This window comes from Orbicella faveolata, unplaced genomic scaffold, assembly GCF_042242905.1.
Source record: "Orbicella faveolata isolate gen_17 unplaced genomic scaffold, um_ofav_v1 contig_35, whole genome shotgun sequence".
In the NCBI taxonomy this organism is placed as follows: Eukaryota; Metazoa; Cnidaria; class Anthozoa; order Scleractinia; family Merulinidae; genus Orbicella; species Orbicella faveolata.
The window spans coordinates 13,075,783-13,103,221 of record NW_028301564.1 but is presented as its reverse complement, the minus strand read 5'-3'; the positions used below and the strand labels follow the sequence as shown (position 1 = coordinate 13,103,221).

Sequence of the window (27,439 nt, the reverse complement as noted above, 5' to 3'; positions counted from 1 at the left end):
ACAAGTCATCACTGAGCAAAAAAAAAAAGGTACTAATAATCGTTATTACTATTAACAGAAATCCACAAATTAATAGATTTTAATTGTGCAGCAAACATCACGTAACTGAATGATGTCGGCAAAAGATAACTTCAACGCGATAGACGTTTATTTTCTCCAAGGTTAATAGAATTTCGCGCTAGATGTCTACCGAATTAGGTTCTTTATGGCTAAGCACTCGTGTGTTAGTAACCCGGGGGAAGAGACGTCCATATGAAAAGGTCGGGGATGCTCGTCGAATAACAATTTAACCCCTAATTTTGTTAAAGGAGACCAATCTTTATTTGACCCAAAAGATACCTCTCAAAACGGAATAGGCTCTATTACCAGCCGCTATTCAGGAAAGGAGCCCGCGCTAGTAAACCGGGATCGAGAGACCAGCGGAAATCGAGCCTAAAAACGGAAATAAGAACGTTTTTGTCATTATTATTTCTTCGAGCGCACCCTAAAAGACACTTAAGATAGTGGCCTTCCGTCATCAACGCCATAAGTGACACCAGAAGCCTTGATTTATACCCCGAAGCGAAACAACCTATTGATATGTGCACCTAACCCGACCCCCTCCCCCTCCCCCCCCCCCCCCTCCCCCATCCCACGCCCGGAATGGCTTGTGAAAAGGACACAAGTGGCATAACACTACCTTTTTGCTTAACTTCCATATATTTATTGGTGTCTCATCATCAGAACATACAACTTCTCCTGACGACAATTCACTTGCAAACTAAACTCACACCATGTGTTGTTAAATCTACAACAATCTACGAAGAAATAAAACTCCCATATCATCGCTGCCATGTTTTTCTTCAGCTCTGTTCTACTGTCGATCTTCATCTATCGGCCTGTCCCTAAAAGGAGACGTAAAAAAGGTCCATTGTATATTTCCTAAATATCAATAATTACCTTTCCCAACCTCTATATAGGTCGTTTGCAACTGACGTCATTACCGCCATGTTGGATGACCTTTAAAACCAGAATTCTAATTAGCTTTATTGTTGCTATTATCCAACATTGCTGCCAGGGTAATCTCTTGGGAATGATTGCAAACCACCTATTCCATTGCCGTATGGCGACAAATAAGCAAATAGTTTTGATAAAAAGATTCAACAGAGCAAAATGAAAAAAAAAGTGTATTGGGGAAGAATGACGGGATTAAAAGGATGACAATGGATCACAGTTTAGCACATGATTTGTTGACCGATATCAAGAAATCAAGAATATCATCCAGATGAAAGATCCTTCACTCAATGTTTGTGTTTAGTTGATACCTCCTTGCCTTCACCAGCTAACGATGCTTTTTTTTTCTTTCTAAAGCAAGTTGAATAAGCAAAGTTACGGACTGGCGAGATTACTAAGGGACAGTAGGTAACTGGGACACAGTATGTCCCAGTTTAACAATGCCAAATTAAAACAAGTAAATAGTTATTACAAGAAAGCCTGAGTAATGAAGCTATCATCATCATCATCATCACAACCACCACCAGCAGCACCACCACTACCACCATCATCTTTTTATTTACTTGCCACACAACAAAATAACAATGTACAATAACAACTTTGAAAGGGCGAGGAGACTTCTAAAAGAAAGCAGCAGGCCAAATCAGCTTTAGGACCCTGATAAAGTATCCTAAATTGCGATAATTGTTGCCTCATTTGTCTCACCTGAGCCACCACCTCCTGAGCCGAAATCCAATTTCACTTTTAGTGTGAGGTGCTTTGTATCCGAACCAAACGTGTTAGTTGCGGTACACGAGTACAGTCCAGCATCATGTTCCATCACGCTAAGAATGATATAACGCACTCCTGTGGTGACGCTGCCTGACGTGATGTACTCCACTCTCACAGGTCCCTCATATCCCTCTGGAAGTATTATAACAAGTTACAAAACATTTAGTGACTCAACTCATTCTCTTTAGATACAGCTGGATACGTACAACACAGCTCCCTGATTAGATCGAGCCAAGTGACAGCCTATCTCGTCAAAATGCATGAGGCAAAATGTTGCACGAAACATATGGAACCAAATTTTATTTTTCAAATGATTTTGTTGGCATGCAAATAGAATTCTTTATAATCCAGTGCAATGGTAATACTTGACTTATCATATGACGAAGAAAATCAGTTCATTGTGCAGTAAAAAATATCATTTATTTTTAGTTTGGACTGCACTGCAACGTAACGCAAACGGTGCAAGCGCGTTCTTAAAACTCATAAAATTTCTATGAACGTTCGAATAGGTAAATAAATAAACGTTTGATGGCACTCGTGTTCATACGATTATCAATGCTTGAGGACATCGATTCGTTGATTCAACAACTTACCTGGTGCTTCTTGTGTCTTTTTTACCACAAAATTTGGTGTTGGAGGCCCAGCTGCCATACACTCGAACTCCGCCCGGCCATTTTCATCCGCTTCTATAACCATGGAGGGAGGTCCAAAGGACGACACTGTAGGCCTTGCTGTATAAAACGAGCGTTAAAATACATCATAAAAAATAAAACGTTGTACAAATATTTTGTGACTAGAGTGGTTTTCATTCGAGTGTCGAGAAGTAATTTGTTTTGCCCTGACTGCGCTACACGACTGTCTTTAGAAATTCATTCACACAGGGTCAGTTTTTATGCAATCAGAAGTAAAAGCAAAACCAATCGTTCGCACTTGCGTTTTCCCGCGCTTTGAGTAAGTGGTATGTAATTACTCCGAGTTTTGATTCGTGCGCTGTATTGTCTGTGACTCTTGCGATTGCATGGAACAATATTGTTTGGTTTTGGTTTGAGGACACTCGATTTAAAGCCGTTCTTTTGGTCTAAATGTCGAGTTCTATTTAAAACGTATCCCGTTTAATAGACTTGAAAAGAGCAACGAACAATTTTAAAGGCAAACGTCTGATATATTTGTAATCATACATATAACACGAACGACACACTTATTCAACATAAGAATATGCATACACGTACAGCTTAGCTCAGAGGGCCAATAACTAGAATTAACCAGTCAGATTTCTCGAATGATCCCGCAAGGTTTCAAAGGCTTTCTTGAAAAACAACAACAACAACAACAACAACAACAAAAACAGCAAATAAAAGGTCAGTAATGTAGGGAGTATCTTCTGATAAACCAAACTTGCTCGGAACCCTACCCAGAGAATATCGCAGCCTGGTCTTTTTTGTATGTACCTCGCTGCACTCGGTCTTTACTAGGCGCCAAGAACTCGGGCCGGTATTCTCTCGCGCGCTTGGCTTATTTGCGAAATTAATAACTTAATGCAGTAGAGATGTTCATTTCTATCGAATGTAAATGTATCTTACTTCCGCAATCGTCTTTAGAGGTGGAACCTGCCGATATAGTTGTATATCCACTCGGACATTGTTTGCATTCTGTCCCGCCAAACTGGTCTTGATAAGTTCCTATGCTGCAAAGTATGCATGCTTGATTCTCAAGAGAATCAAAACCATCAATGGACCAATACCCTTTCTTACACAAATCTGCAACAAATAAAAAAAAAATTAATCATGTGGGGAAAAAAAACATTATAAGGCAGTTGTTGACGTAAAATCTAATAATAATAATAATAATGATGATGATGATGATAATAATTTAATAACTTCTAGAGCGCTATTTACATTTACTGATCAACAGCGCTTTACAACTTAAAATACTTAAAACACTACAATAGAATTCAAATTAACCTGGAATATTTAGCTCTGAGTACTACGTGTGCGATTTTTATATCTGGGTAATCACTGGCAATTATAAGAGTTGTACGTAGGTCATTTGATGAGATCGGTTGCTTTTGAAAACATTACCCAAAAATTCGGCTTTAATCGCGAAATTCCAAATATTTTCTGTGAAGAACTGAATAGCCTCTTTCCAAAATCTTTTCACGAAAGTTTCTGTTCCATTCAATTTTTCACCCCGGATTTGCAAATTTTAGTGAATGGTTCACATTTTTCGATTTTTCTGGAAGTTTTAAGCCGACATTTCAATATTAATCTTTCCTGTTGCGAAATGATTTTTGGTCGAATAAAAAGCGGCCCGCAGTTGACCAAAATTTTCACGCCTGGAACCTCGTATGCTCGAAGTTTCTCTTGAAACCTCTAGCATCATACTGTACTCGGGCTTAATCTTTGTTGCTCTATAGAGTTTGCTATTCAGCATAAACATAATCAAGGGTTATTACTCACCGATACATGTTTTGGACCCTTCCTTGGTGTTGTTCTTTCCCGAGGGACATTGAGTACAAGTCAAGCTTGACTCTTTTTCACTGATATAGCCCACTGGGCAGTTTACGCAGTCTTTCAGAGCGTCATCATACTTTATTCCACGAGGACATTTGACTGAAAGATCGATAAATGTATGTCAATCCGTTAATCACTCCTCAATCAGTCAGCCAGCTAGTCTGTTTATCACTCTGCCTGTCTGTCTGTCTGTCTGTCTGTCTGTCTTTCTGTCTGTCTGTCTATCTGTCTTTCTGACGGTCTGCTATTCTGACTGTCCTTCTGTCCATTCATCATCTAAAAACGTTATTTGTTAGTCCACATACAAAACTTAGAATCCAGTTCAGTAACACAACATAGGGATCGTCCCTAAAGAAGAGTTATATTTCACTTAATTTACAAGATGATCGAAGTTGCAAGGGCAACATACCGCATAACTTGACTGAGTTCGAGAAACCAGCTACGGATGGTTGGGGAATCATGTGAGCAGGACACACTCCACTCTCGGGTAAACTTACAGAGTCTGAAGAAACAAAAGATGGTAAGAATAATCAAAAAGGTCGAACAACCCTGACAAATGTCAAAAAAAATGTCAAATGTTGTTGTTTATAGTGATCAATGCGCTTAGCTACACCTAGCTAGTTCACAGGCATGCCACTTTAAATGAAGGAAACAAATATATCAACTAAACGTAATAGGCTTAAAAATCCCAACCGGCGGGAGGCAGACCAGTTAGCTATATACAAGAATGACGGAGGAGCTGAACTAGGGTCTACCGAGAAACAACTCCAGCTAAGTGGTCAGAGCGGGACTTGAACTCGCGACCTAAAGATTTCAAGTCCGGCGCCCTAACCACTCGGCCACGCTGCCTCCACAGACATTGTTACTAATTGGGTAGTCAAGTTTCGACTTAACTAAAACACCCTCACAGAAAACAAGTTACAAATTAAGGGAAGTATCATGGTAAATACCGGTATTCCATTTTAAATTGAGACTAGCACTATACAGGCGCGTCTTTAAACGTTTTATGCAGCGGTCTTTTTAACTCAAAACTGGACAACTTGTGACACCAGGTGTAGCACTCAGATCTGCAGCGCCAATGTTTTAAATTATAAATTCAATTAATTTATGTCTTTTAAGGATGGCACCAACCTACGCAATCAGGTATCTCTGGGGGTGTCCATACCAAGGTTGTTGAGGTACAGTATGAACCAAGATGATACTGGAACAGGTCCTTTCCCGCTGTGCAAACAACCGAACAATACATATAATCTCCGAAAGCTCGGCAATCCAGGACTCCGTTGTCGGGGTCGTCGGGAGTTTCACACTGCCTCCCTGTAAACAAAAGTGTTGCTTCAGTAAGCCACTACGCATTGTGTTTGTGTTTGTTGTTGTTGTTGTTGTTGTTGTTGTTTGTTTTTCCTTCTTTTATTTTCTCATCAAAACACCCGCACTGCTGAATTGATATTAAATACATTCATTTTTCTTAGGTTATTTTTTAGAACATTTTCAATTCGATATCCAATTTTTATGAGAACGCTATTACCTTTTTAAGCTTTTCAATTTTTTAAACATTTCAGCGTATCTTTTAAAGTAGTTAGTTTTTTATAGATATATATTATTTATACATGCTCTTTTTATTTTACGTTATACAGGGCCCTCGTTGATACCAGTCCTGCGACTGAAGGGGTCACCCTGTTTAAATATCGATGATTATTATTATTATTATTATTATTATTATTATTATTATTTCAACCAAAACCTTAGGTACTTGTGTTTGGCTTTTTTTTCGTCACTGATATTGTTATGAGGCAAGACGGCCATTGTTGAGAAATCCTAAGAATTGCGGGCACAAACTCAAAGTCTCAATCATCAACTACGATATATTCTATGTCGACAAACTAATGGAATTATGTAAAATTGCTCTCGAAAAAAAGACTCAACACAGCAGAACAAATAAAGAGACAATCGAAGAAACAAACAAAGAGAATCAAAGAATCGAACACACACACAAAAAACAAACAGCAAAGAAAGGGAATCAAAGAAACAAACAAACAGACAAAGAGACAATCAAACAAACCAACAAACAGGAATCAAAGAAACAATCAAAGAAAATTGGAGAAAGAAAGAAACAACAGACAAACAAGCCAAGAGAATCAAACAAACAAACAAGCAAACAGAAATCAAACACACAAACAAAGAGAATCAAAGAAACAAACAGACAGACAGACAATTTATTTCAAGAGTATCCCACCGAAGCATTCTCAAAATGTCTGCAGATCTAATTTCCCAGTCACTTTGAGTGATGATCCGAGTCGCCCGATTGTAGAGTTTATCAAGTCTGTGTGACAGACCCTTGTTTAGACCCGACCAGACAACATCACTCTAATCGCCCAATGATTTAAAAATTTTAATTAAGACTCCTTTCGGGACAAAAGGTCTAACCAGTTTTAATCCAGCAATGCCTGAAGAGGATATCTTAGAAAGTGGTAAAAGTTCAAGTGAGGCCTTACATTACTGTAAAATGATGTTAAAATCTTTTAAAAATCCAAGCTTTCGCAGATCTACGGCATCATCAGGGATAAGAAAAAATATTCCGCGTAAGGCTTATATACAGATGTAAAGTAAAAACTTGTAAAAAGCGAAAGAATGTGGGGGGTAGAATGCATGAGATAAGTAAGATACAAATATGAAGAAAAACGAATGATGTGATCTAATGAGCGAGTGTCAATGTACAAAGAGTCTCTAAATATGTTAAAATAATTATTAGAATAACAGGTCCGCGAATTCGCTGCATTCCTCTCGGGAGTTGAGGGCAGGTTTGTAGTCTCGTATGTAAAACGCTTTGAACAGTCGTAGATTTGCGGGGTCGTTTTATAGTACAATGGTCTTGATTTCGATGCCTTTGGGGACTTTGTTTTGGCACTTTGAAATGTGTTTCTTCACGGAGGAGTTGTCATTGTTCAGGTGTTCTCTTACACGATCGTGGATAAAGCGTGTGGTGCTCCCGATGTAGTATTGGTTGCAGTTGTTACACGTGATTTGGTAAACAGCGTTGCGTAATAAGCACATTTTGGTACTGGAGATGGGGCAGTTGGCCCTCGTGCATGTCCGTTCCGTGTTGTTCTGAGAGAGAGCTCGTCTGAGGGTGTATGACTTGTGCGTGACCCGTACTGGTATACCCTCTTTTCGGAAAATGTTGGTGATCCTGTAGTTGAGACGTTCGGAGATATATGGGATCTTCAGGTACGACCATTCTGTGTTGAGAGGTCGAGGGTCTTTCTGATGGTTCTGGGAGTGTCTAGTTTTGTCTATAGTACTTTCAGGATACCCGTTAAGACGGAGGACGTCATCAAACATGTTTTGATGCTTTATGGCTGTCGTTTTTGTTGTAATAATTATTTTAACATATCTAGAGACTTTTTGTACTTTGAAACTCGCTCATTAGATCACATCATTCGTTTTTCTTCATATTTGTATCTTATTTATCTCATGCATTCTACCCCCCACATTCTTTCGCTTCTCACACGTTTTTACTTTAAATCTGTATATAAGCCTTACGCGGAATATTTTTTCTTATCCCTGATGATGCCGTAGATCGGCGACAGCTTGGATTTTTAAAAGATTTTAACATCATTTTACAGTAGTGTAAGGCCTCACTTGAACTTTTACCACTTTCATTCAAAATGCTACTGAAGGACAACATCCAACCATGATAGATGCTCGTCATTATGAACGTCTAAACATTTGGCTGCTTTAACTGTCTTTATCGGATCATCACCCAGTCTTATTCGGAGGGGAAACGTCAGTTGAGCTGCTTTAATTGTGATTAGAGCAAACTAATGCATACTCGGTCTTCACTACATTTAAATCAGTTTAACTCGTTGGCAATAAGGCGCTGCCCAATATTTTCTAATTCATTATTAACCAAATTTTCTAACTCTCTAAAGCAAGTCGCTATAACAGTTATGTTTGAATCAGCAGCAAACATTCACGTTTTAGAACAATATTGAGAACACGGCAAATCATTAATGTAGATAAGAAATAACGAAGGCCCTAGAATTAATCCCTGGGACACTCCACAAGAAATTTGTTTACCGTTGGATAGAAAATTGTTGAATTGGCACCTCTGCTGGCGGCCGGTAATACATGTTTTAAACCATTGAATAGAAATAGCACTAACAACGAAAAGCCGTAATTTTTCCAATAAAGTATTATGATCAATGGTGTCAAAAGCTTTAGCTAAGTCGAGAAAAACAACGAATGTGACAAGGCCATTGCCGATGTTGAAGTACCATACCAAACAAACAAACAAACAAACAGAGATCAAACAATCAAACAAAGCGAATCAAAGAAACAAACAAACAAACAGAAATCAAGCAAACAAACAAAGAGAATCAAAGAAACAAACAAATAGAAATCAACCAAACAAACAAAGAGAATCAAAGAAACAAAGAAACAAACAGAAATCAAGCAAACAAACAAAGAGAATCAAAGAAACAAACAAACAGATATCAAACAAACAAACAAACAAAAAGAATCAAAGAAACAAACAAACAGAGATCAAACAAACAAATAAAGAGACAATTAAAGAAACAAACAAAAAAAAAACAAACTGAGATCAAACAAACAAACAAAGAGACAATTAAAGAAACAAACAAACATTCCAGCAAACAAACGTAAAGGGATCCTTTGTGCAAATGACTTACGTTTGAGGTTTACGACAAAAATACACCTCGCCACATTTCCTGTTTCGTCGAACGCAGTGTATTCCACATTTGTGCTTCCTAATTGAAATATATCCCCAGGTTTTTTTGATGATTCGATTCTCACCACTTTGACGTTGTCGATAAACACTGGCTCTCTCCACGATACAGCTTCCTCGGTTCCTGCTATCAGTTGATATATGGTTCCAGGGCAATAGACCAGGCTTGGTGCCTCTGCATCTGAGTATTTGCATGTTAAATGACGACGGAATAGGAAATAATTATGTATCTTGGTGTAGTTATCTTACTGGATGCTATTAAGAAAATTGGTTCAGCAGGACCGTAGCCAGAAAAAAATGTGACTGAAGTAATGTCCATGGTTAAATTCTCCTTCTAGGTATAAAGCGGTGTTTTACCTTTCTTCATAAAAATACATGTATCAGTGAAAAACACCAACAGCAACAAAAGTTAAAAAGAAAGAAAACGACTGAGACAAGTGCCTCGGTCTGCCTCATAATGGCTTCGTCCCTGTTGGCAGGTTGTACTATAATCCTCAACAAATTGTAGTTGGGATGCTATTGTACGTAACGTGATATTGAAGTTTTGCAAATAAAATTTTATCATGTGTAAAGCATATGTTTAGCTTGTCTTCTCCCCCATTTCAATGTGCATCCCTTGTGAACATCTCATCGTAAGGAATAATTTTGGAGGGAAGTCAGCATTGTGATTGGGTAGAAACGAGAAACTCGAGGCTATAGGTTCGTACAGAATTGTAAGTTACCCGGATTTTTTTGGGAAAAACGTCTTACAATATAGTAGTTTTGTAGGTATTTCTAAATTTCAAACTTACCTCCTTTTTCAAGTTTAAAACGCTCAAATCAAAGTTTATGAACTTTGTTTAAGATTTTCATCCGATCTCGGTTTAAGTACGAGCTACAAACTTACCTCGAACGTTGATATCCGTAGTGCAGTTTGCCGTTACCCCTACTTCGTTGGTAGCAACATATGTGAGCATCGTGACACCGTATGGGAAAATGACCTGGCCGCGGTACTTTGCTGGATAGACTTGAATGTTCTGTACATTGGACTTCGGGTCTTCGAGTAAGCCAGTGACGTCGTATTCTGACTTGTTTTGCGCAAGCGTAACGGTAATATCGGAAGGACAAGTGATCCAGGGCGCGGGGTATTCTAGATAGAGAAGAGTCGTGTTTGTTACAATGATGCTCCTTTGATAGATAGTTAATTAAACACTTAATTAACTCACAATTCCACCCAAAGGTCAACGTCTAACAATGGTTACTATATCGTTATAGTACTTTTATTTAAGGTTACTGTGGACCTCAAGGGCCCATTTTGGCCAATGCTTTTTTTTTTTTCTGTTTTTTTTTTTTTATTTCTGCACCAAATTCAAGAATTCTACTTTATCTGAATCTTCCAAAATAAAAAAAAAATTAAAATCTTCAAACGCGAATGAGTTATCTAAACAAACGTAAATTTTTTAAACAAGTCAATGAATCGCAAACTGTGATAAGCCAGTTAAAATGATTGTCTCAACCCTTGAGATGAGCAGTAACAATTTTTGCGGCAACTGATCTCAATTTTGGAGGCGTATTTCGCTCTTTTTTTTTTTTTTATCCCTTACGTCTTGCAATTTCTTGCACAGAAATCTTCGCTTTTGTCGATTGGTTTCGTCTCTTAATTGATAGACTAAGCGATTTTTTACGGTCTTCGCGTTCCTACATTTGAACGCAAGTGCAAATCGCAAGCGAATGCAGTTCGTCGATGCCCTGCTCTAGCTTCTTCTGCCACATTGTCGGCGTCGTTTCAAGCTATTTGTCGACCTCTTGGATTCTCTTGAACAAGGGAGAATCAGCAACTGAATATTAATGACACCGATGTTGGCTACCGCAAACAGTGCCTGGGTTTGCTGACTTTCCTGGCTTGGCTGTGTAGTGGAACTTGTTACACCATTAAAAGCAAGCGAGTTTTATCATCTGGATGAACTGAACGGTAATGAACTTGTGTTCCTACTCAGTTTTGTCTTTTCAAACAACACTGGAGACTGTTTGCTTATTCCAAAAGTTAATTATCGGACAGTGCATTCGGAAAAGTCGTTTTCTTGACCGCCTGTTTGTCTGTTGTTGGCTTTTGAGAAAGTTAATTGTGAACTTCTTCATTTGTGAGGAGTGTTGACTTTCTATCTTTGCTTTCGGAGTGAATTAGCCACTGATGTAGTTCTGCATCGGACAGTTCGTCTGGATAGTGAAGTTCGCTCTCAGAATGGCCAAATTTATACTACAGACGGATCATCCGTCTGGGATGTACTTGGGCAAAGAACGATAGTTCGTCGGATAATTCATCTCTGTATAAATACAGACAAACAGACGGATCATCCGTCTAGACGGATTATCCACGAAAGTTCGTGAGTCAAGACGAACCATCACGATAATTCGTCTGGACGGATGATGCGTTTGCTTGCCCGTATTGGCCGTTTTCACGCGAGAGGCGGATAATCCGTCTAGACGGATTATCCTTCTAAAAAGAACACCGTTCCGTTTTCACACCAAGACAAATTATCCATAATGGACGGATAACCCGTCGTAGACGGATTATCCGTCTCTAGTGTGAAAACGGCCATTTATACACAGACGGATTATCGGACGAACTATCGTTCTTTGCCTAAGTTCATTCCAGACGGATGATCCGTCTGTAGTATAAATCCGGCCAATGTTCACTTTCATCACTCATTTTGGAGAGAACAAAATTTTGCAGCAACAAAATTGTTTTTGTCATTAACTCGCACCGATTTTGCCGTACGCGTTTATAATAGGGCCGTACGTATTTCTAGTAGGGCCGTACGCGTTTATCCGGCCCTCTCACTTCGACGCGCACGGCCCTCATACGGGATCTTTTCTCTTATGGTTTTCCAAGGAAATTGCGCGTGGGGCCGTAAGGATCATATGATAAATTGCAATATTTAGAGAGGATGTCACATCAGCCCTAACTGTTTTCCATGCGGGTAACTCTATCCTGGTCAAATTGGAATTTGGAGATGCTGTTCATTCTTTCGGATGGAGGACAACCAGAGAACCCGGAGAAAAACCCCCGGAGCAAGGCGAGAATCACCAAGAAAACTAACCCACATATGGAACCGAGCGGGAATCAAACCTGCCCGGGCCACATTATTAATGCCAGGCGAGCGCTCTCACCACCCCGCCATACTGAATTACTTATATATCTAAAATACCTCTGTCACAAGTTGGTATGGCTTGGACGTCCCATTGTCCATTTGCTTGGCACTTTCTACTGGACTGGCCATTCAGTGTGTAACCACTATGGCAGCTGTAGATACAAGCCTGGTCAAAAAAGTTTCCGGATACGGAGCAGTAGACCGGAGTTAGGTCTCCGTTTGATATTGGAGGCAAAGCTGGGCAGCTGATGCCTAAAGCAACAAAAGGCAAACAATGCCAGTAGGTAAACATGTTTGGTATTAGATTAATGTGTACAACTTTATTTAACTAGAAAATGCACTTTAAACTCTTAGCAATATATCAAGCACGAACGACCGTGATTCACCATACTTCCAAACTATAAAAACAGAGTTGCAAATGCGATGCGTAGCGAAGTATTTTTGAAGAACTTTGAGGTGTTTGGAAATTTGGTCAAATACTACCTTGAATGTTTGATATAACTTCTCGATCGAAACTAAAACTAAGAAGAAAACGAAGAAAAAAAATCGTATAAAAAATCGGTGTTAATTAAGATCAGATTTCCAAACACCGTCACGTTCATGATTTCCAATGTCGTTAAACTTGACGCATTGGTAATGAGTTTTAGAAATAGATTTCGCACCCAAAGATTTCATTTACGCCACTTACGTTGACAGCTTATTATTGCAGCATCCCAAGAGCCAGTATCCAAGCAGGTTAGTTTATTGTTTTGGGGGTCTGGAAGCTCGTAACCAGTTTGGCAGCTAAATGTGCACGTATCGTTCACCTTCCTACCGTCAACAACGAGACACGCCTGTGGGGTTAGGGTTGTTCCTTGTGATTCCACCAATGGAGGGCAAGAAATAACTGTAGAAAATAAAAAAATGGCAAAAATAGCTATAAATTTTGTAGTTGACGTCTTATTGTCATCTTATTGAGCAAAAAGAGTACCCTTGAAAAAATCTAAATGTATACTTTTTTTAGTTGAAGTCTTTGGGTAGTAACTTAACGTAACCGAAGTTAATTTATTCCGTGCTCGTTCAGTTTGTCAGTCAGTCAGACAGTCAGTCACTTACTCGCTCAAGTGACTACGTAGCTCAGTCAATCAGTCGGTTTGGAAGTCATTTAGGCACTTCGAGGCAGGCATGCAGGTAGACAGGCAGTTAGGCAGTCATTACAAACAGTTAGGCACCCACTCACTCAGGATCAAACGTCTTGAAATTAAAGTTCCACTGAAAGACCTTCGTGAAAGCAAGTCTTTTTTTATCAGATATGTATAGCGATACGAAAGTGCTTATCAGCCAATCTCACCAAGCCAGTCAAACAGTCAGTCAGTCCACCAGTCAACCAGCCCACTGGTCCACCGGTCCACCGGTCCACCGGTCAACCGGTCCACCGGTCAACCGGTCCACCGGTCAACCGGTCAACCGGTCAACCGGTCCACCGGTCAACCGGTCCACCGGTCAACCGGTCAACCGGTCAACCGGTCAACCGGTCAACCGGTCAACCGGTCAACCGGTCAACCGGTCAACCGGTCAACCGGTCAACCGGTCAACCGGTCAACCGGTCAACCGGTCAACCGGTCAACCGGTCAACCGGTCAACCGGTCAACCGGTCAACCGGTCAACCGGTCAACCGGTCAACCGGTCAACCGGTCAACCGGTCAACCGGTCAACCGGTCAACCGGTCAACCGGTCAACCGGTCAACCGGTCAACCGGTCAACCGGTCAACCGGTCAACCGGTCAACCGGTCAACCGGTCAACCGGTCAACCGGTCAGCCGGTCAGCCGGTCAGCCAGTCCACCAGTCGACTCAATCATTGAGTCAAATAGATTAAATATTAATTTAATAATAATTGAACATTTGAACGACGCTTACGTTCGCAATTGAATTCATCGCCTTGTACGTGTTTGTAGCCTGTTTTGCAGCTGCACTCGTACCCTCCTTGAAAATTTCGGCAGTTGGTTGACGATGTGTTGCATTTGTCCAAGTTACGAGAGCATTCATCGATATCTAAATAGATAAGAGAACTTGCCTACCAAAACTGTTTATTGTTAATTATAATCGCTGGAAAACAGTATGTTCCCTGTAGGAATAACATTTCGTGGTAACATAGTTAATAGAGGAAATAACAAGAAAAAAAAAATAAAACAGTAAACATCAAAGAAGCAAACAAACCGATTAAGATTTATGTTGCAGGGTCCTTGACCCTGCATGTTTTGTACTCATTGACTATTTATGAATTACATAGTCGCAATGCTTCTGTTGGTTAGTTGTAAGAGCACACCTAGCCACCTTTTTTTTATTTGCCAGGTTTTATGCAGGGTCAACCCCCAAAATAGCCAACAAAAACATAAAGCGAGGGGCTTTACCAGGTTCCTTAGCCATTTCCCTCTATTAACTAAGATGGTAACTGATATAAAACACAACACAAATGTAGTCTTGAACGTCAAAATTGTCTGAGCATACTACGACAACATAACATACGAAACAGCTCATACAGTGGGAGGTTTTGAAATTGGACGAAGTTATTTTGATCTCTACTATAACAAAGTGCAATTAAAATACCTGCATGGATTTATTTGGCTATTAGGAGCAGGTTTATAAAAGTCAAATATTTTTCGGTGTAGGCAAGCTCCATTCGTTTCGATTCTTAGCGGACCCTGCATCTTACCTCTGCACTTGAGTTCATCGTAAAGCTCAAAACCAGTTGCACACGAACAGTAAAAGCTTCCATTGGTATTGTGACAGTTCGTCTCACATCCACCATTTGCCAAAAGACACTCATTGGTATCTGAGAAATGAAATAAACACATCGGAAAAGAGAGATTTCTACTTAAGTTCCGAAAGTCACTAGCCTTTTGCTTTACAATCAGAAGTAAAACCAGACCCAATCGCGACTCATTCATACACTCTTTCCCGCTCTTTGTGCCGGTCACATGTATTAAGTTCGAATTATATTTTCATTGGTTCACTGGATTGCCTGTGTTTGCTATTGGCTAAAGTTACAACTGAGATACCAATACTCGATTGAAAACTACTCTATACGGAATATCAGTCTATAAAGCATTGATTGGTACATTTTATTTCAAAGGTAAACACGCCAATACGATTTCTTAGCTAAATAGTAGTTACCCTATATTGTCAAATGATTATTGCATTCATCACTCGTCCTAAATTCGACGTCACCTGCCTCATATATGAGCCAAAGGGACATTACATTGTTTCATGAATTGTCACCGCAGGAAAACATCAATGCCATGTCAGTGCCGGTGTTTCTTACCTATACAGTTCTTTTTCGAGCTGTCCACTTCAAATCCTTTAGGACATGTACAGATGTATTTGCCTTCAAGGTTTTGACAGCCATCACTACAACCGCCATTGTTTTCTACACATTCATCAATGTCTAAACAATAAATAACACGTGGGTAATAATATTTCAGTAAAATACCTGTAACGTTTCGAAAGAAAGTAAAAACCGGTATAATTTTACGGTTGTGCCTACAGTAAACAGCGAAAATAACGAATCCCCGAAAATAGCATTCTCGAAGGTTACAGTTTACTTGTGATATGGTTGCGATAAACTGATCTTGGTATTAATTGCTTTAGAATCCCCTGTTCCAAAGCTCAGACTTGCTTGTACGCCATTAGTTTGTTTTTAAGGTGAGATTTACGAGTTCTTAGCCTTCATCATATTCATTCGGACGAACCCCTCACATACCGACCAAGTTCTTGAGTTACCCAAAGAAGAACCCCTTAAGGTGCGACCGTCTGAAAATAGCGAAACGAAACGATGTGGACCATTTCCTTCTTCAACATTTAAGATTTTCACATCGAGAATAGAATTCTACACCAAGAGAGCAATTTCCTAGTAATCTACCAAAACGTTTCACATTAAAAAACGACTTTCTTGTTTTTTGCTTAAATGCAACAATTAAGCCGCGAAATTTGACGCAGACGAATGTAAGAATCTTACCAACGCAGGTATGATTGTCCTGTGAAAGCTGGTACCCAATGTAGCATTCGCAGTGATAGCTTCCATAACTGTTTTTACAAACCTGATTGCAACCTCCATGGTTGTTATCGCATTCATTTATATCTAAAGGAAGTAAGGGCAAAATCAGTAATTTGACGGTCTTGCTGTACTGTCATTTTGTAAATTCTACTTTGCTTTGAGTCGATCGATTTTTCCTTCTACTTTGAAATGTGTTTTATCTTGTACATGGGTGGAACTTTATTTGTTTGCGTTTTTTGTTTGTTTACTTGTTTGTTTTTACATTATTATTAAGTTTAAATCTCTTATTGCTGCTACACAGCACATCATATCAAAACAATTGAAAAGAAGATGAAAGTTGAAAGGAAGTTGAAAGTTGAAAAACAGTTGAAGGTTGAAAAGAAGCAAACCGTAGATACTAGAGGGAAAGAAATAACAACAAAAATAAAATTAAATATATTTAAAAAAAACAAGAACACGACTCACTGTGCTTGTTACTGCACTGTATTTTTTTAGGAAATAGAAAATAACTTATTACTGGTTAAAATATTCCATCACATGTATGATATAGACATATGCTATAGTCAGATTATACCGCTCTAATTAAAGGAACAAAGAAATACTGAATAGATCAATTAGTGCCTTATACATTTCTTGCTTTTTTCTTATCCAGTTTTCCTTCTCGACAAAAGACTTCAGGAACTCAAAAGCTTTGCGTTACAAAATGGCGACTGTACATGAGAACACGGTTTAAATGCTCACATGACCACATTAGATTAAGCTGACTTACCAAAACATTTATGCTTGTCGCTCTGAAGAGCAAATCCACTGTGGCACTTGCACTGATAACTTCCTGGGGAATTTTCGCAAATTTGGTCGCAGTTTCCGTTGTTAGTGTCGCACTCATTTATGTCTGTATTTATTATGGAAAAAAATATAGCATTCAGATAACAAAATTCATTAGCATTTACAAAATAAACCTAAAACCAAGTCGGCTGTATTATGATGAACAAGTGCGACGAGAAAGTGGAGATGATTAAAGTTTTGTGGTAAACAATTAAAGTTTGAAAGTGAAGAATGATCATCGCAGTTAATTTTCCAATTTAAGCAATTGGAAAGAAGAAGCCTGAAAAAATCAGGGCTTCAACGGGATTCGAACCCGTGACCTCCGCGATACCGGTGCGATGCTCTACCAACTGAGCTATGAAGCCACACATGTGTATGAAGCCACACATGTGTATGAAGCCACACATGTGTATGAAGCCACACATGTGTGGCTTCATAGCTCAGTTGGTAGAGCATCGCACCAGTATCGCGGAGGTCACGGGTTCGAATCCCGTTGAAGCCCTGAATTTTTCAGGCTTCTTCTTTCCAGTTGCTTAAATTGGAAAATTAACTGCGATGATCATTCTTCACTTTCATCTACAACCGCAGTTCACATATGAATTATTTCATATAAACTTCACATCAATTAAAGTTTGCTCGTTAAACTGACGTCCTGATTCGGAAAATTTCTTCCCCGAAAATAATATGAAAGAGTACAAGTGATTTCAAATTTGAAGGAAAGCCTGCCACTGAATTTGACATCTTGTGACATGAATGGCGGAAAGTACTAAAACGCATAAAAAGTCTTTTTGTAAAGAGAACAAGAATAAATTTACACCGGTTGCAATGGTATAGCCACACTACGTCCTGGTGTTTTCACTCTGAATAAGCTTCACCGATCATCAATTTGGATTTGTAGAGAGGAAAACTTTGGCGGAGAAATCACATGACTGCCGTGGCTTCATCGTTCTCGAAAACCTCCGTTTTCGTGACGTATTAGTGTGGACGGTAGACCTAATCGCAGAAATAAAGCATAGTTTTCAAACTCCTATGGTGTAATGTGGGAGGGGCCTTAAATGCCAGGGACGAATAAAATTAAGGCTATTACAGGGTTTTTCGAGAGTAAACAAATAGTGATTTTAGTTAATTATGCAAAGGAAATTCCACCAACCTGCACAGTCTTTCCCGTTAGCCATGAGTTTGTATCCAGGATCACATTGGCACTTGACCCATTTGGTACACAAGAAATCGATGTGGCAATTGAAGTAACATTTGCCAAACAAGCAATACTTAGATTTTTGAATGCACGTCTGAGAACATCCACCGTTGCTATCGCTGCACAGCTCGGGATTCTTTGCTGCAGGTATAAAACCAAACGAGGTAACTGTTTTTGTTGTTGTTGTTTCAGTTTCATTTTTCTTCCCTTTCCAAAATGTGATACTTGTATTCAAGGTCAATATAAAATCAAATGAGATAATCTCTTTGGATTTGAATGTTAGTACTACGATATCCGGAATCGTATTTCATTATTGTCGTCATTTGGCTACAACTACCAGAACTCTTTCTTTTTTTCCTCTATTATTGAAATTTTGATGTCCCAGTATAAGTGGGGTTTAAATAGCAATTGCCCTAATTAGCATAAGAAACAGGTAAAGTGAAGGATTCTGGTAGTTGCAGTCAAATGACGCCATCATGCAAATCGCCAATTACGAGCACTTTCTACGTGCCTCAGTTGTTCACGGGGGCTATCAGGATTTGAAACGTTCTCCCCATCTCAGGCCGCCCATTTCAGACCTCCCATCTCAGACCCACCATCTCAGGCCCCCATCTCAAGCCACCATCTCAGGCCCCCCACCTCAGACCCTCCATCTCAGACCCCAAGCCCCCCACCTCAGACCCCCCACCTCAGACCCCCCACCTCAGACCCTCTACCTCAGACCTCACGCTTTTCGTGTGAGACTACAATATCAGGCCCCGACAATGTCAGACCCCACGCTTTTCGCGCGAGACTACAATATCAGGCCCAGAACATGACACCTACAATCTCAGACCCCACGCTTTTCGTGTGAGACTACAATATCAGGCCCCGACATTGTCGGTTGTTACGTTTTTCGCGCAAGACTTCAATATCAGGCCCCGAACATGACACCTACAATCTCAGACCCCACGCTTTTCGTGCGACCTTGCAATATCAGGCCCCGACAATGTCAGACCCCACGTTTTTCGCGCAAGACGACAATATCAGTCCCCGAACATGACACCCACAATTTCAGACCCCACGCTTTTCGTGCAAGCTTACAATATCAGGCCCCGACAATGTCAGACCCCACGTTCTCGCGCAAGACGACAATATCAGTCCCCGAACATTACACCTACAATCTCAGTCCCCACGCTTTTCGTGCGCGACTACAACAATGATCAGAAACCCTCGAGCCTTCGCCAAAGATTCATTTTTCTGGGAATCTCTCAGCCGCGCACTTTTATGAGCCGACATGCCAGCCTCCTGAAGGGGTTTATTTATTTGATTAAGGAGAGGCCAAACGTGAAACTTCATTTTAAAATTTCTGTCAACGACATGTATTTACGTGGAATAAATTGGTCATTTAATGGGAGTCCATACCCTCTGGTTGCAAGTAGACGACTTATTTTCACCTATACGACATTGCTTAAACTGGTATTTGAAAATACTGAAAGAGGCCTTCCAGTGCTATCGATGAATATAACTATAAATATTTCGGGCGTGAAATTAAACAAATATCCCAATAAAGAAATGCTATAAAATCACCTTACGCTTGATCTTTATCAACGTGTTATACACTTCTCGTCGGTCTACCTTATTGCATAGAAAAGCTTCGGTACATTAAACGACTAATATGCGAGTGTGAGAATTGCGTGACTACATGAAGCAATCGACATGATGCCAATCTGTCAGCGAAGTCTGCTAATAAACAAAGGCATTTTGAGGTCAATAAAAATTTCAAGACGCTGGTTGCGTGACTTGAAACAAAGTGATACATGTAATTATCTTAGAACGTTTTGGGACGGCTGCTTGCTTCAAAAATATATTTTAAAAGTATCTATAATTTATATATTTCCTAACAAAATAGTACCAGAATACGGTAATAAGAAACGCGATGCTGTGAAGTCTATAGGCGAGAAAGGAAGTTGCAACAATGGCGACTTTCTCTTCCAGTGAACTTGCAGTTTGTTATTCGTAATAGCCATATTCCATAATAAGTTCAGTACATTACTGAAGAATTACTGTATTACTTAGCACAACAGTTAACATAAAGTTAAACCCGACACATTAAGCAGTCAAACCCGACTGATATGATCGGGGTCTGATCCCCGGGGGTCTGATATGGTACGTTGGGGTCTGATATGGTAGATCGGGGTCTCTATTGTATGTTGGGGTCTGATATGGGGGGGGGGGGGGGGGTTGATATGGTAGGCCACGTTCCAACTCTAACAGGATCCCCACGGGGGAGGGCCTGGGGGACGTTAAATATCCACCGTCACTATGCATTGGTAAAAGTAGTTAATTTGGTGAACACTTATCCACTCGATGGTAATTGACCTATGGATAGCCACACTGGCCTGAACCTCTGCCAATTTCTCAAACTTTCAATTATACGTTAAACTGAAAAAACGTGGGACAAGTGTACATGTAATTTGAGCAAATCAATGTTTTTCCGCCCAACAGCTGAAACTGCTTAAATTATTCTGCAACAAAAGAAAAACTGAAAACAGAAAATAAAAGTAACTTTTGAATGCTAATACATTAGTCATCAAGACAACAAAAATTTCAATTTAAAGTGCGGAGGATAATTTATACCCGTCAGGTGGTGAAGGATGAGTCTTTAAAGGCCTCCGGCCTCTAGAAGTATCAATTTAAATTTGTATGGACTTCCTTCATCCCTAGAAATAACTTTCGAATATTAATAGGTATATGTATAGAGGAATCTTTGTTTATAGGATTTGCGTTATCAGCATTAGTGCCCTAGTCTCTGATTGACTTACAAAATTTGGACTATAAATATTGAAAGCTAGAGCTGTAGGCACAACACGATTGCTCGTCCCGGTAAGAGGCTTGGAGCGATGAAGTGAGGCTTTGAATTCAAACTTTTCCCAAGATTACATGCCCTCGTCAACAATTTGCCACCAAGAAAATTGCAGGTTTTTAAGACCAACAACTTCATTAATATCACTGCTTCTAAAGGGCTATTTCGTTCCTTTCTTTCCTTTTTTTTTCTTCAAGCTCTTTAAACGCTTGAATTAAATTCGCATTTACACGTATAATACCTTAAAATACTTATGAGGTAAGATGTAAACATTGACGCCGGTAAAGGTCCTCCTACGCTTTATATATTACCGTATAAAATCTTGCCTTACATTTGCAACCATATATTTCAATCCTCATGCAAGGAAATTCAACAAAATCCAGTGGTACAATACGCATGTATTGTGTTCTTATTTGCAAATGAATGTCGTCCTTTGAAATCTTAAAAGAGAGAGACATAAAGTTAACACAAAAATAATTTTAATGTGACATGAGGTTATTTTCAGATTCTCGATCTGGAGTGGAACTAGCTCAGTAATGGTGGCTTGTATGCATATAATCTTTTCTAATTCAACTGACACATTCCGAGGCGTTAGGCTTGGCTATTTCATGCTAGTTCCAGTCCAATCCATTAATTCTAAAAGAGACTGAAGTAGATCACTTCACATAATGACGCGAAATTCTGTTTCACCTTACGAGCCCGTTAGAAAAAAATTCTACATGAACTCAAGTCAGTTCTTTATCTGGCTCAGTGTATTAGTTAGCCCGATGTTTCGTTCGTAGGTTTGTTTTGTTCGTTCCATCGGTCCTGGGTTCGAACATGCTTTTTCTCCCTTCCTTCGCGGGTACGCGTGTTTCTTTATTCTTGTTATATTATGAAAAGAGAGTATCTCTACTTGTCAACTTTTTTTCTGAAAGTCACACAAAGTCACTCAAATCTTACCGGCTCAAAATCTTCGTATGTAGCACCGTCAGCACTAACTTGAATCAGATACTTAGTGACACGCCTAGCAGTTTGATTGACAGCAGGACTTGCCTCAGCAGCGGTGCGGATTTGTTTAACCAATTTTTTCTCGCCAAAATCAATCTGAAAATTAAGTTAGTTCCTGAGGCATGAGTTTCGCTATATCAAACTCAAGTTTTCAAAAGAAAATGGAGATATGTATTACTTCGAAATATATCAATGAACAAAATTGAATAAATCAATAAATCAAAAAAATGTAAATTTATGTTAAAAAATTCAATTAATAAATTTCAATTTTTTTTTCTCAATAGATGTAATATCAATCAATACGTTTTCAGAATGATTTTCTCTTAGCAAAGTCGCATGGTGATGAGACAAAGTGATATCTTTTTCTGCTTATGGGAATATATCAAAATAAATTATTTATTCGTCCCTCAATCTCGTTATCATTACAACTGTTACCATAATAAGAATCATATTAAAAATATTGACATTGGCTTATTCTAAAATAATTATCATAAAAAGGTCTAAAGAGGGCAGTGTTCGCGAAAACTAACGAGATCCCTTTCTGACCTGTAAATATTCACTGTCGGTAAAGTTTTTCTGTGGACACCAAGCCGACGAAGACGACAAAGCCGCGTCCGCAGGGGAGTACTGTGGAGAGAGCTGCGAGGACGCTGTCACTGTACTTTTAGCAAAGAATGGCGACAAAGAATCTATAATTAAAATCAAAAATACCATTAGCAAGTACTTCGGGTGCATTCAAGGAATTCAAGATGGAATATATACTGCCTGCATTTTGTACAAGGGAATAGCCTTTATAGCCTGCAAGTGAAATTTCTTAAACTCTAGCTACCGTGAAAAATACTGATTCTTTTTAACTTAACAAATGTTAGCAATGCGCATTTGTATGCTATACGGACCTGCGTCGCGACCGTTTTCAGCTGAATTTTGTTTGACCGTGCTATGTTAGGATTGTTTGTTAGGGGTTGTGTGATTTGTCGAATTTTATCAATCGTGTAATATCATTGGAGAACACAATGTTTGAATATTTCTCGACCTTCTCTATCCATGTTAGGTTAAGTGTTCTCTGAAGAAACCTCAACCAAATCGGAGCCTTTTAAACTAAATTTGATGTTAGCCATGGCCAGCTTAAAAAAGTTAATCAGCCATCCTAATCAAAAACAATTTATTGGAGTATTTTATTTTCGTTTTTACCTACACTAAGAAAACTACCTTGTACAAATTGAAAGCTTTCCTGTCAATTTCTATAAAGAAAAAGGAAAGGGATTGAGCTTGTTCAGTGCTGACAATTTGAAAACGTCCGTAACTGAATGCCTATATTTTCTTTATTGTCGTGTTCAGCTTTGAGCTATCGTGTCGAAACAATCGATCGCGAAAAGAAAGTTTCGTTTTCATTTACGTGTGTAATGTCATGATTTATTTACACAACTGAGATTAAAAAAAGTCTTAATAATCAGTTTAGTAAAAGGCATTTCTTACTTTATAATAGCTATGATACGTTCATAGTTAAGTTAAAGAACGGTCGTTTTTCTGTTTCGTAACCGTATTTACTGTCATTGCTACATACCCGAAAACAGTGATGCAAAAAGTACCACATCTACATCTTCATCTACATTTACAAGCTGCGAAGAGTGACTAACTCATCGCCGCAGATATGAAAAAAGTAGGAAATATATGCAACTAAATCACTAATTGTAAAAAAAAAAAAAAACAGAAACGAAACTGGCCTAAATGCCTCAACGCTTGGTTGGTTTATCTCTTCAGCAGGAGCAATACATTGTTGAAACGAAATCGGTAAAGTCGAAATCAATTGACTCGAATAAGTCACAGACTTACCTATAACGCGAAACTGTCCAGTGAGTACAACCACAAGCAAAGAGAATAAAGGTTGGGGGCTCATTTCATCCGTGGTTTGTTGGTAATTTACAATTCAGAATTACCTACGGTAGCAACGAAATAAACTTGCCAGAGGTAGAATTAATGCGCCTGATATGCACTCTGTCCACGATTAAAATCCGTGGAAAAAGAAGAACCTAATTTTCTAAGAACAGGTGTTTAAACAAATGAAGTTACATATGATAATAATCTGAAATATTTAAACACATTCCAACTGTCCGTCAAGTTCACAGTTAAAAGAAGAGTGAAATAAAGTAAAGATTACTAGTTCTTCTCAAGAGTAACCAGCCTTAAAATGAGTAAATAAGTGTCCGCGATTACACTTAGTTTGGGTCCTGGTAAATTTTCACTTAATCGCAAAATCCAACGAGCCATGAGGCGAAATTCAAATATGTCGCTTTAAATTTTTAAATTTGTCGTTAATTGCTACTGCAGCTGAAGTGACAACGGAATTAAAATCACAAAATCGTATGCGCGAATATCGCCTACAAAGTTCATTCTGTCAACACGAATCGTTTAGAAATTTTTTTAATTACGATGAACAAGATCTTGGTCTTTTTTTAACAAAAAAGTTGGTATTTCTTTAGTCGAATTTCCCTCCTTAACTTTTTTCGTCATATCATCTCTAGAAAGTTTAAAGTTAGTTTGCTTAGCTGTTAATAAATATTGGTAAATACTGAATTAGGAACCAATCATTTATTTTGTTTACAGGGCCAAATCATTATTCTGTAATCAAGGACTTATTCTTTGTCTCCAACTGTTTTCCTTGACAGTAATCCCAACTTCAAACACCGCTCGATGCTCAGTAATTTTTTCAAGTATATTCCAAATACAACACATTCATTTGCATGGGTAATAAAATGGCGACGAGTGAAATTAGGAAATATTTCACGCGCGTTTTGTCAAAATTCTAATATTTTCCCAAGCCTTTATGCCAGGGAAATTATCTGAATTTTGGCAAAACGCAAATGAAATTATTTCTTAATTTCACCAGTATACTATTTGATTAATGGCCCTATTCTGCCAGAGGAGAGCTAGGAATTAGTAGTACTATTTGATTACTTTTTCATATCATGGTTGACAAATTACACTTACGATCGTGTTCTCTTTTTTTTGCCAAAACGTTGTAAAGGCAATTTGTAATTTTACATGGGAAATAATAAATTAACGTTGAAATTTTTCGCCAAAACTAAGAAGTAATTTGTCATCCATGATATCATCGTTATAACTCAAAATGTTCTCTGCTGAGGTCATACTTGATGAGTGACATACCGAGGGTCTGTCATCCTGTTAGCGTTTATGCTTTTTTTATAATTGCACGCCAGCTAATTGAGGAGTCATTAAAGTGTGATTTGTAGTGCTTAAAAATCAAATCCACCATTTAAAATATTTCATGAAAGAAAGCAAACTATGAGCAGATTAGCCTCATCTGAAGCACCCATCTCCAAAGAAGGATAATAGAACCAGCCTCGAAGTATTAATACCATTGAAGATTGGCATTTATATATCCGTTTTCGGTAGTGAAATAATTTTATTCTATGTATCTTGTTTCACGTACTCAAATAGAAAATATACATAACTCATGTGAGGGTGTTGCTTTAGATGAGCCCTGTTTGCTGGGCCATAAAGATGAACATTGGCCGTTAATTTTAGCATAAAATATAGAAAATGGGGTGTAGAGGAACTGTTTTAAATAAGAGTCCAATTTACGATAAAACGCTACCCTAGTTAAAGTGAAAGTAGACCACATTTAGCAATATCTATGTCGCGGATGACAGAATCTCCTCCAACTGAGTGCTGGGTATTGTTACGTCACAAGCTACAGAAAGTTCATTTCTTTGGTAAAATAAAATCCCTATACAATCCAAGTACTTGGCTTGTTATAAAAATAAGTTGGAACCGGGTGCCTTGTTCGCGCTAAAATAAAGTATTAACTTTTAACTTGTAAAACTAGTTTTCTTGTAAGAGTACAAATACTGTTGGGAATTAACACTCGTGTTACGTCTTTACGTCTTTTACGTCCTATACAAGCACTGAACTAAACCACTTTAATAGCCTAATCAAACATTCTGACAGCCCCTCTCTGTAATATTTTAGAGATGAACTTTAATCCTTGGACGTGCAAGGAACAAGCGCTCAGCAGGTGGAAGGTGGGAATTTTATACCTTTCCTGGCTCAGCACAAGCTTAAACAAAATGGTTTTTTGTACCCAGCTCGACACGACATTCAACTGTATTTGCACCGTCGGATGTGAGTTTTGACAAGGAACATAATCCTGACCCGGTCAGATTTGTCGATTTCATCACTCATAATGAGACGTGTTACTATACTACTGAGACGTCAAAATAGAAACAGCAGCACTGATCGACTGAAGGAAAAGAGGTACGAATCGAATACTGAACTGCGTGGAAATACACCTTGGTTTATGCTTAGGGAAGTTATTATGGAGATCATTCACCGTGCTGTGTTAGGGTAGTTGTATTCTGCCATTACACGTGGTCACAAGAAGGTAAGAATATAATATTCTCTCTACATGAACCTAAACGAACGAGCGAATCGTTACGTTCTGTTGCTTGTACAGTCCGTGCACATAGCTAGAGCGCACCCTTCTAGTGAAACCGACTCAAATCGAACAATATGAGCGAAGTATTCATAGTGTAACCTAACAGTGCGAAGCACCGACATGTCTCAACCAAAAAGTATAATCTATTCACTTGCTTGTTCAGAGCGGGTAAAATAACATAGCACGAGTACCGGGTTAAAATGGTGGATTTTTGGCGGCACGCCATGCAAATTGGCTTGTGTCATGGAATGCTTAATTACATCCCATAGGAACAACTTGTTTAGAATCATATTTATTCCGTAACACTCGATTGTGTGATTTGTATTCTTTCATTACGTAACCAGTTCTGTTCAATACTTTTGTAATTAGTCCTTAACCAATAGTTTTCTTTTCCTTTCTTTGATTGTAACACCTTGCGTTTGCATATTTAGGGTTTTTTGGGGTGATACGTGTTGAGAGGTTTTTCTGTGTGTAGAAGAAGCAGGTTGAAGTGTAGTTACGAGCGAGGCTAGAAAGTGGCAGGAACACGTCCGGAAGCCCATTTTCATTACTGAGAAGCCATCAGTAAACCATTCCTAAATTCACGACAAAGAGCCATTTGCCGGGGAACGCGAGTGCTAAATAGCTGGTCGAAGCAATCGAAGGACAAGCGTAAAGTTCTGTCGAAGCCATCGAAGGACAAGCGTAAAGTTCTGGTCGAAGCCATCGAAGGACAAGCGTAAAGTTGTGTCGAAGTCGGCCGTTGTAAACCGGACAGCTGGAGTAAATCGGAGAAGTCAAGTTGAAATATACCGGACTGACTGAAGACGTAATCGGAAGAAGTAAGTTGAAAGGTAGGAGTAATAAACGGGAGTTTGAATTGGTTCGTCGTGTGTGTCATGTGTTGGTGGAACGTTGTTGGGGTCAAGTTCATGGACAAGGACTTCAGACGCAAGGTGAACTGAA

At 39.0% G+C, this 27,439-nt stretch overlaps 1 protein-coding gene across 1 annotated transcript; it reads right to left on the bottom strand.

Annotated features, from left to right (window-relative positions):
• Positions 1 to 680: 680 nt before the first annotated feature.
• On the bottom strand, positions 681 to 24,080 carry LOC110048786 (uncharacterized). The gene is made up of 21 exons (XM_089273629.1): positions 23,872 to 24,080; positions 22,585 to 22,727; positions 21,991 to 22,134; positions 21,380 to 21,488; positions 18,159 to 18,344; positions 16,953 to 17,075; positions 16,145 to 16,267; positions 15,452 to 15,574; positions 14,843 to 14,962; positions 14,047 to 14,181; positions 12,838 to 13,035; positions 12,207 to 12,401; positions 9,905 to 10,147; positions 8,963 to 9,199; positions 5,406 to 5,588; positions 4,684 to 4,776; positions 4,221 to 4,373; positions 3,345 to 3,521; positions 2,358 to 2,495; positions 1,699 to 1,896; positions 681 to 884 (listed from the first exon to the last, which is right to left on the bottom strand). Exons 1-21 carry the CDS (start codon positions 23,933 to 23,935, stop codon positions 871 to 873), a joined length of 3,099 nt encoding a protein of 1,032 aa, XP_089129755.1. The 5' UTR covers positions 23,936 to 24,080; the 3' UTR covers positions 681 to 870.
• Positions 24,081 to 27,439: the final 3,359 nt, after the last annotated feature.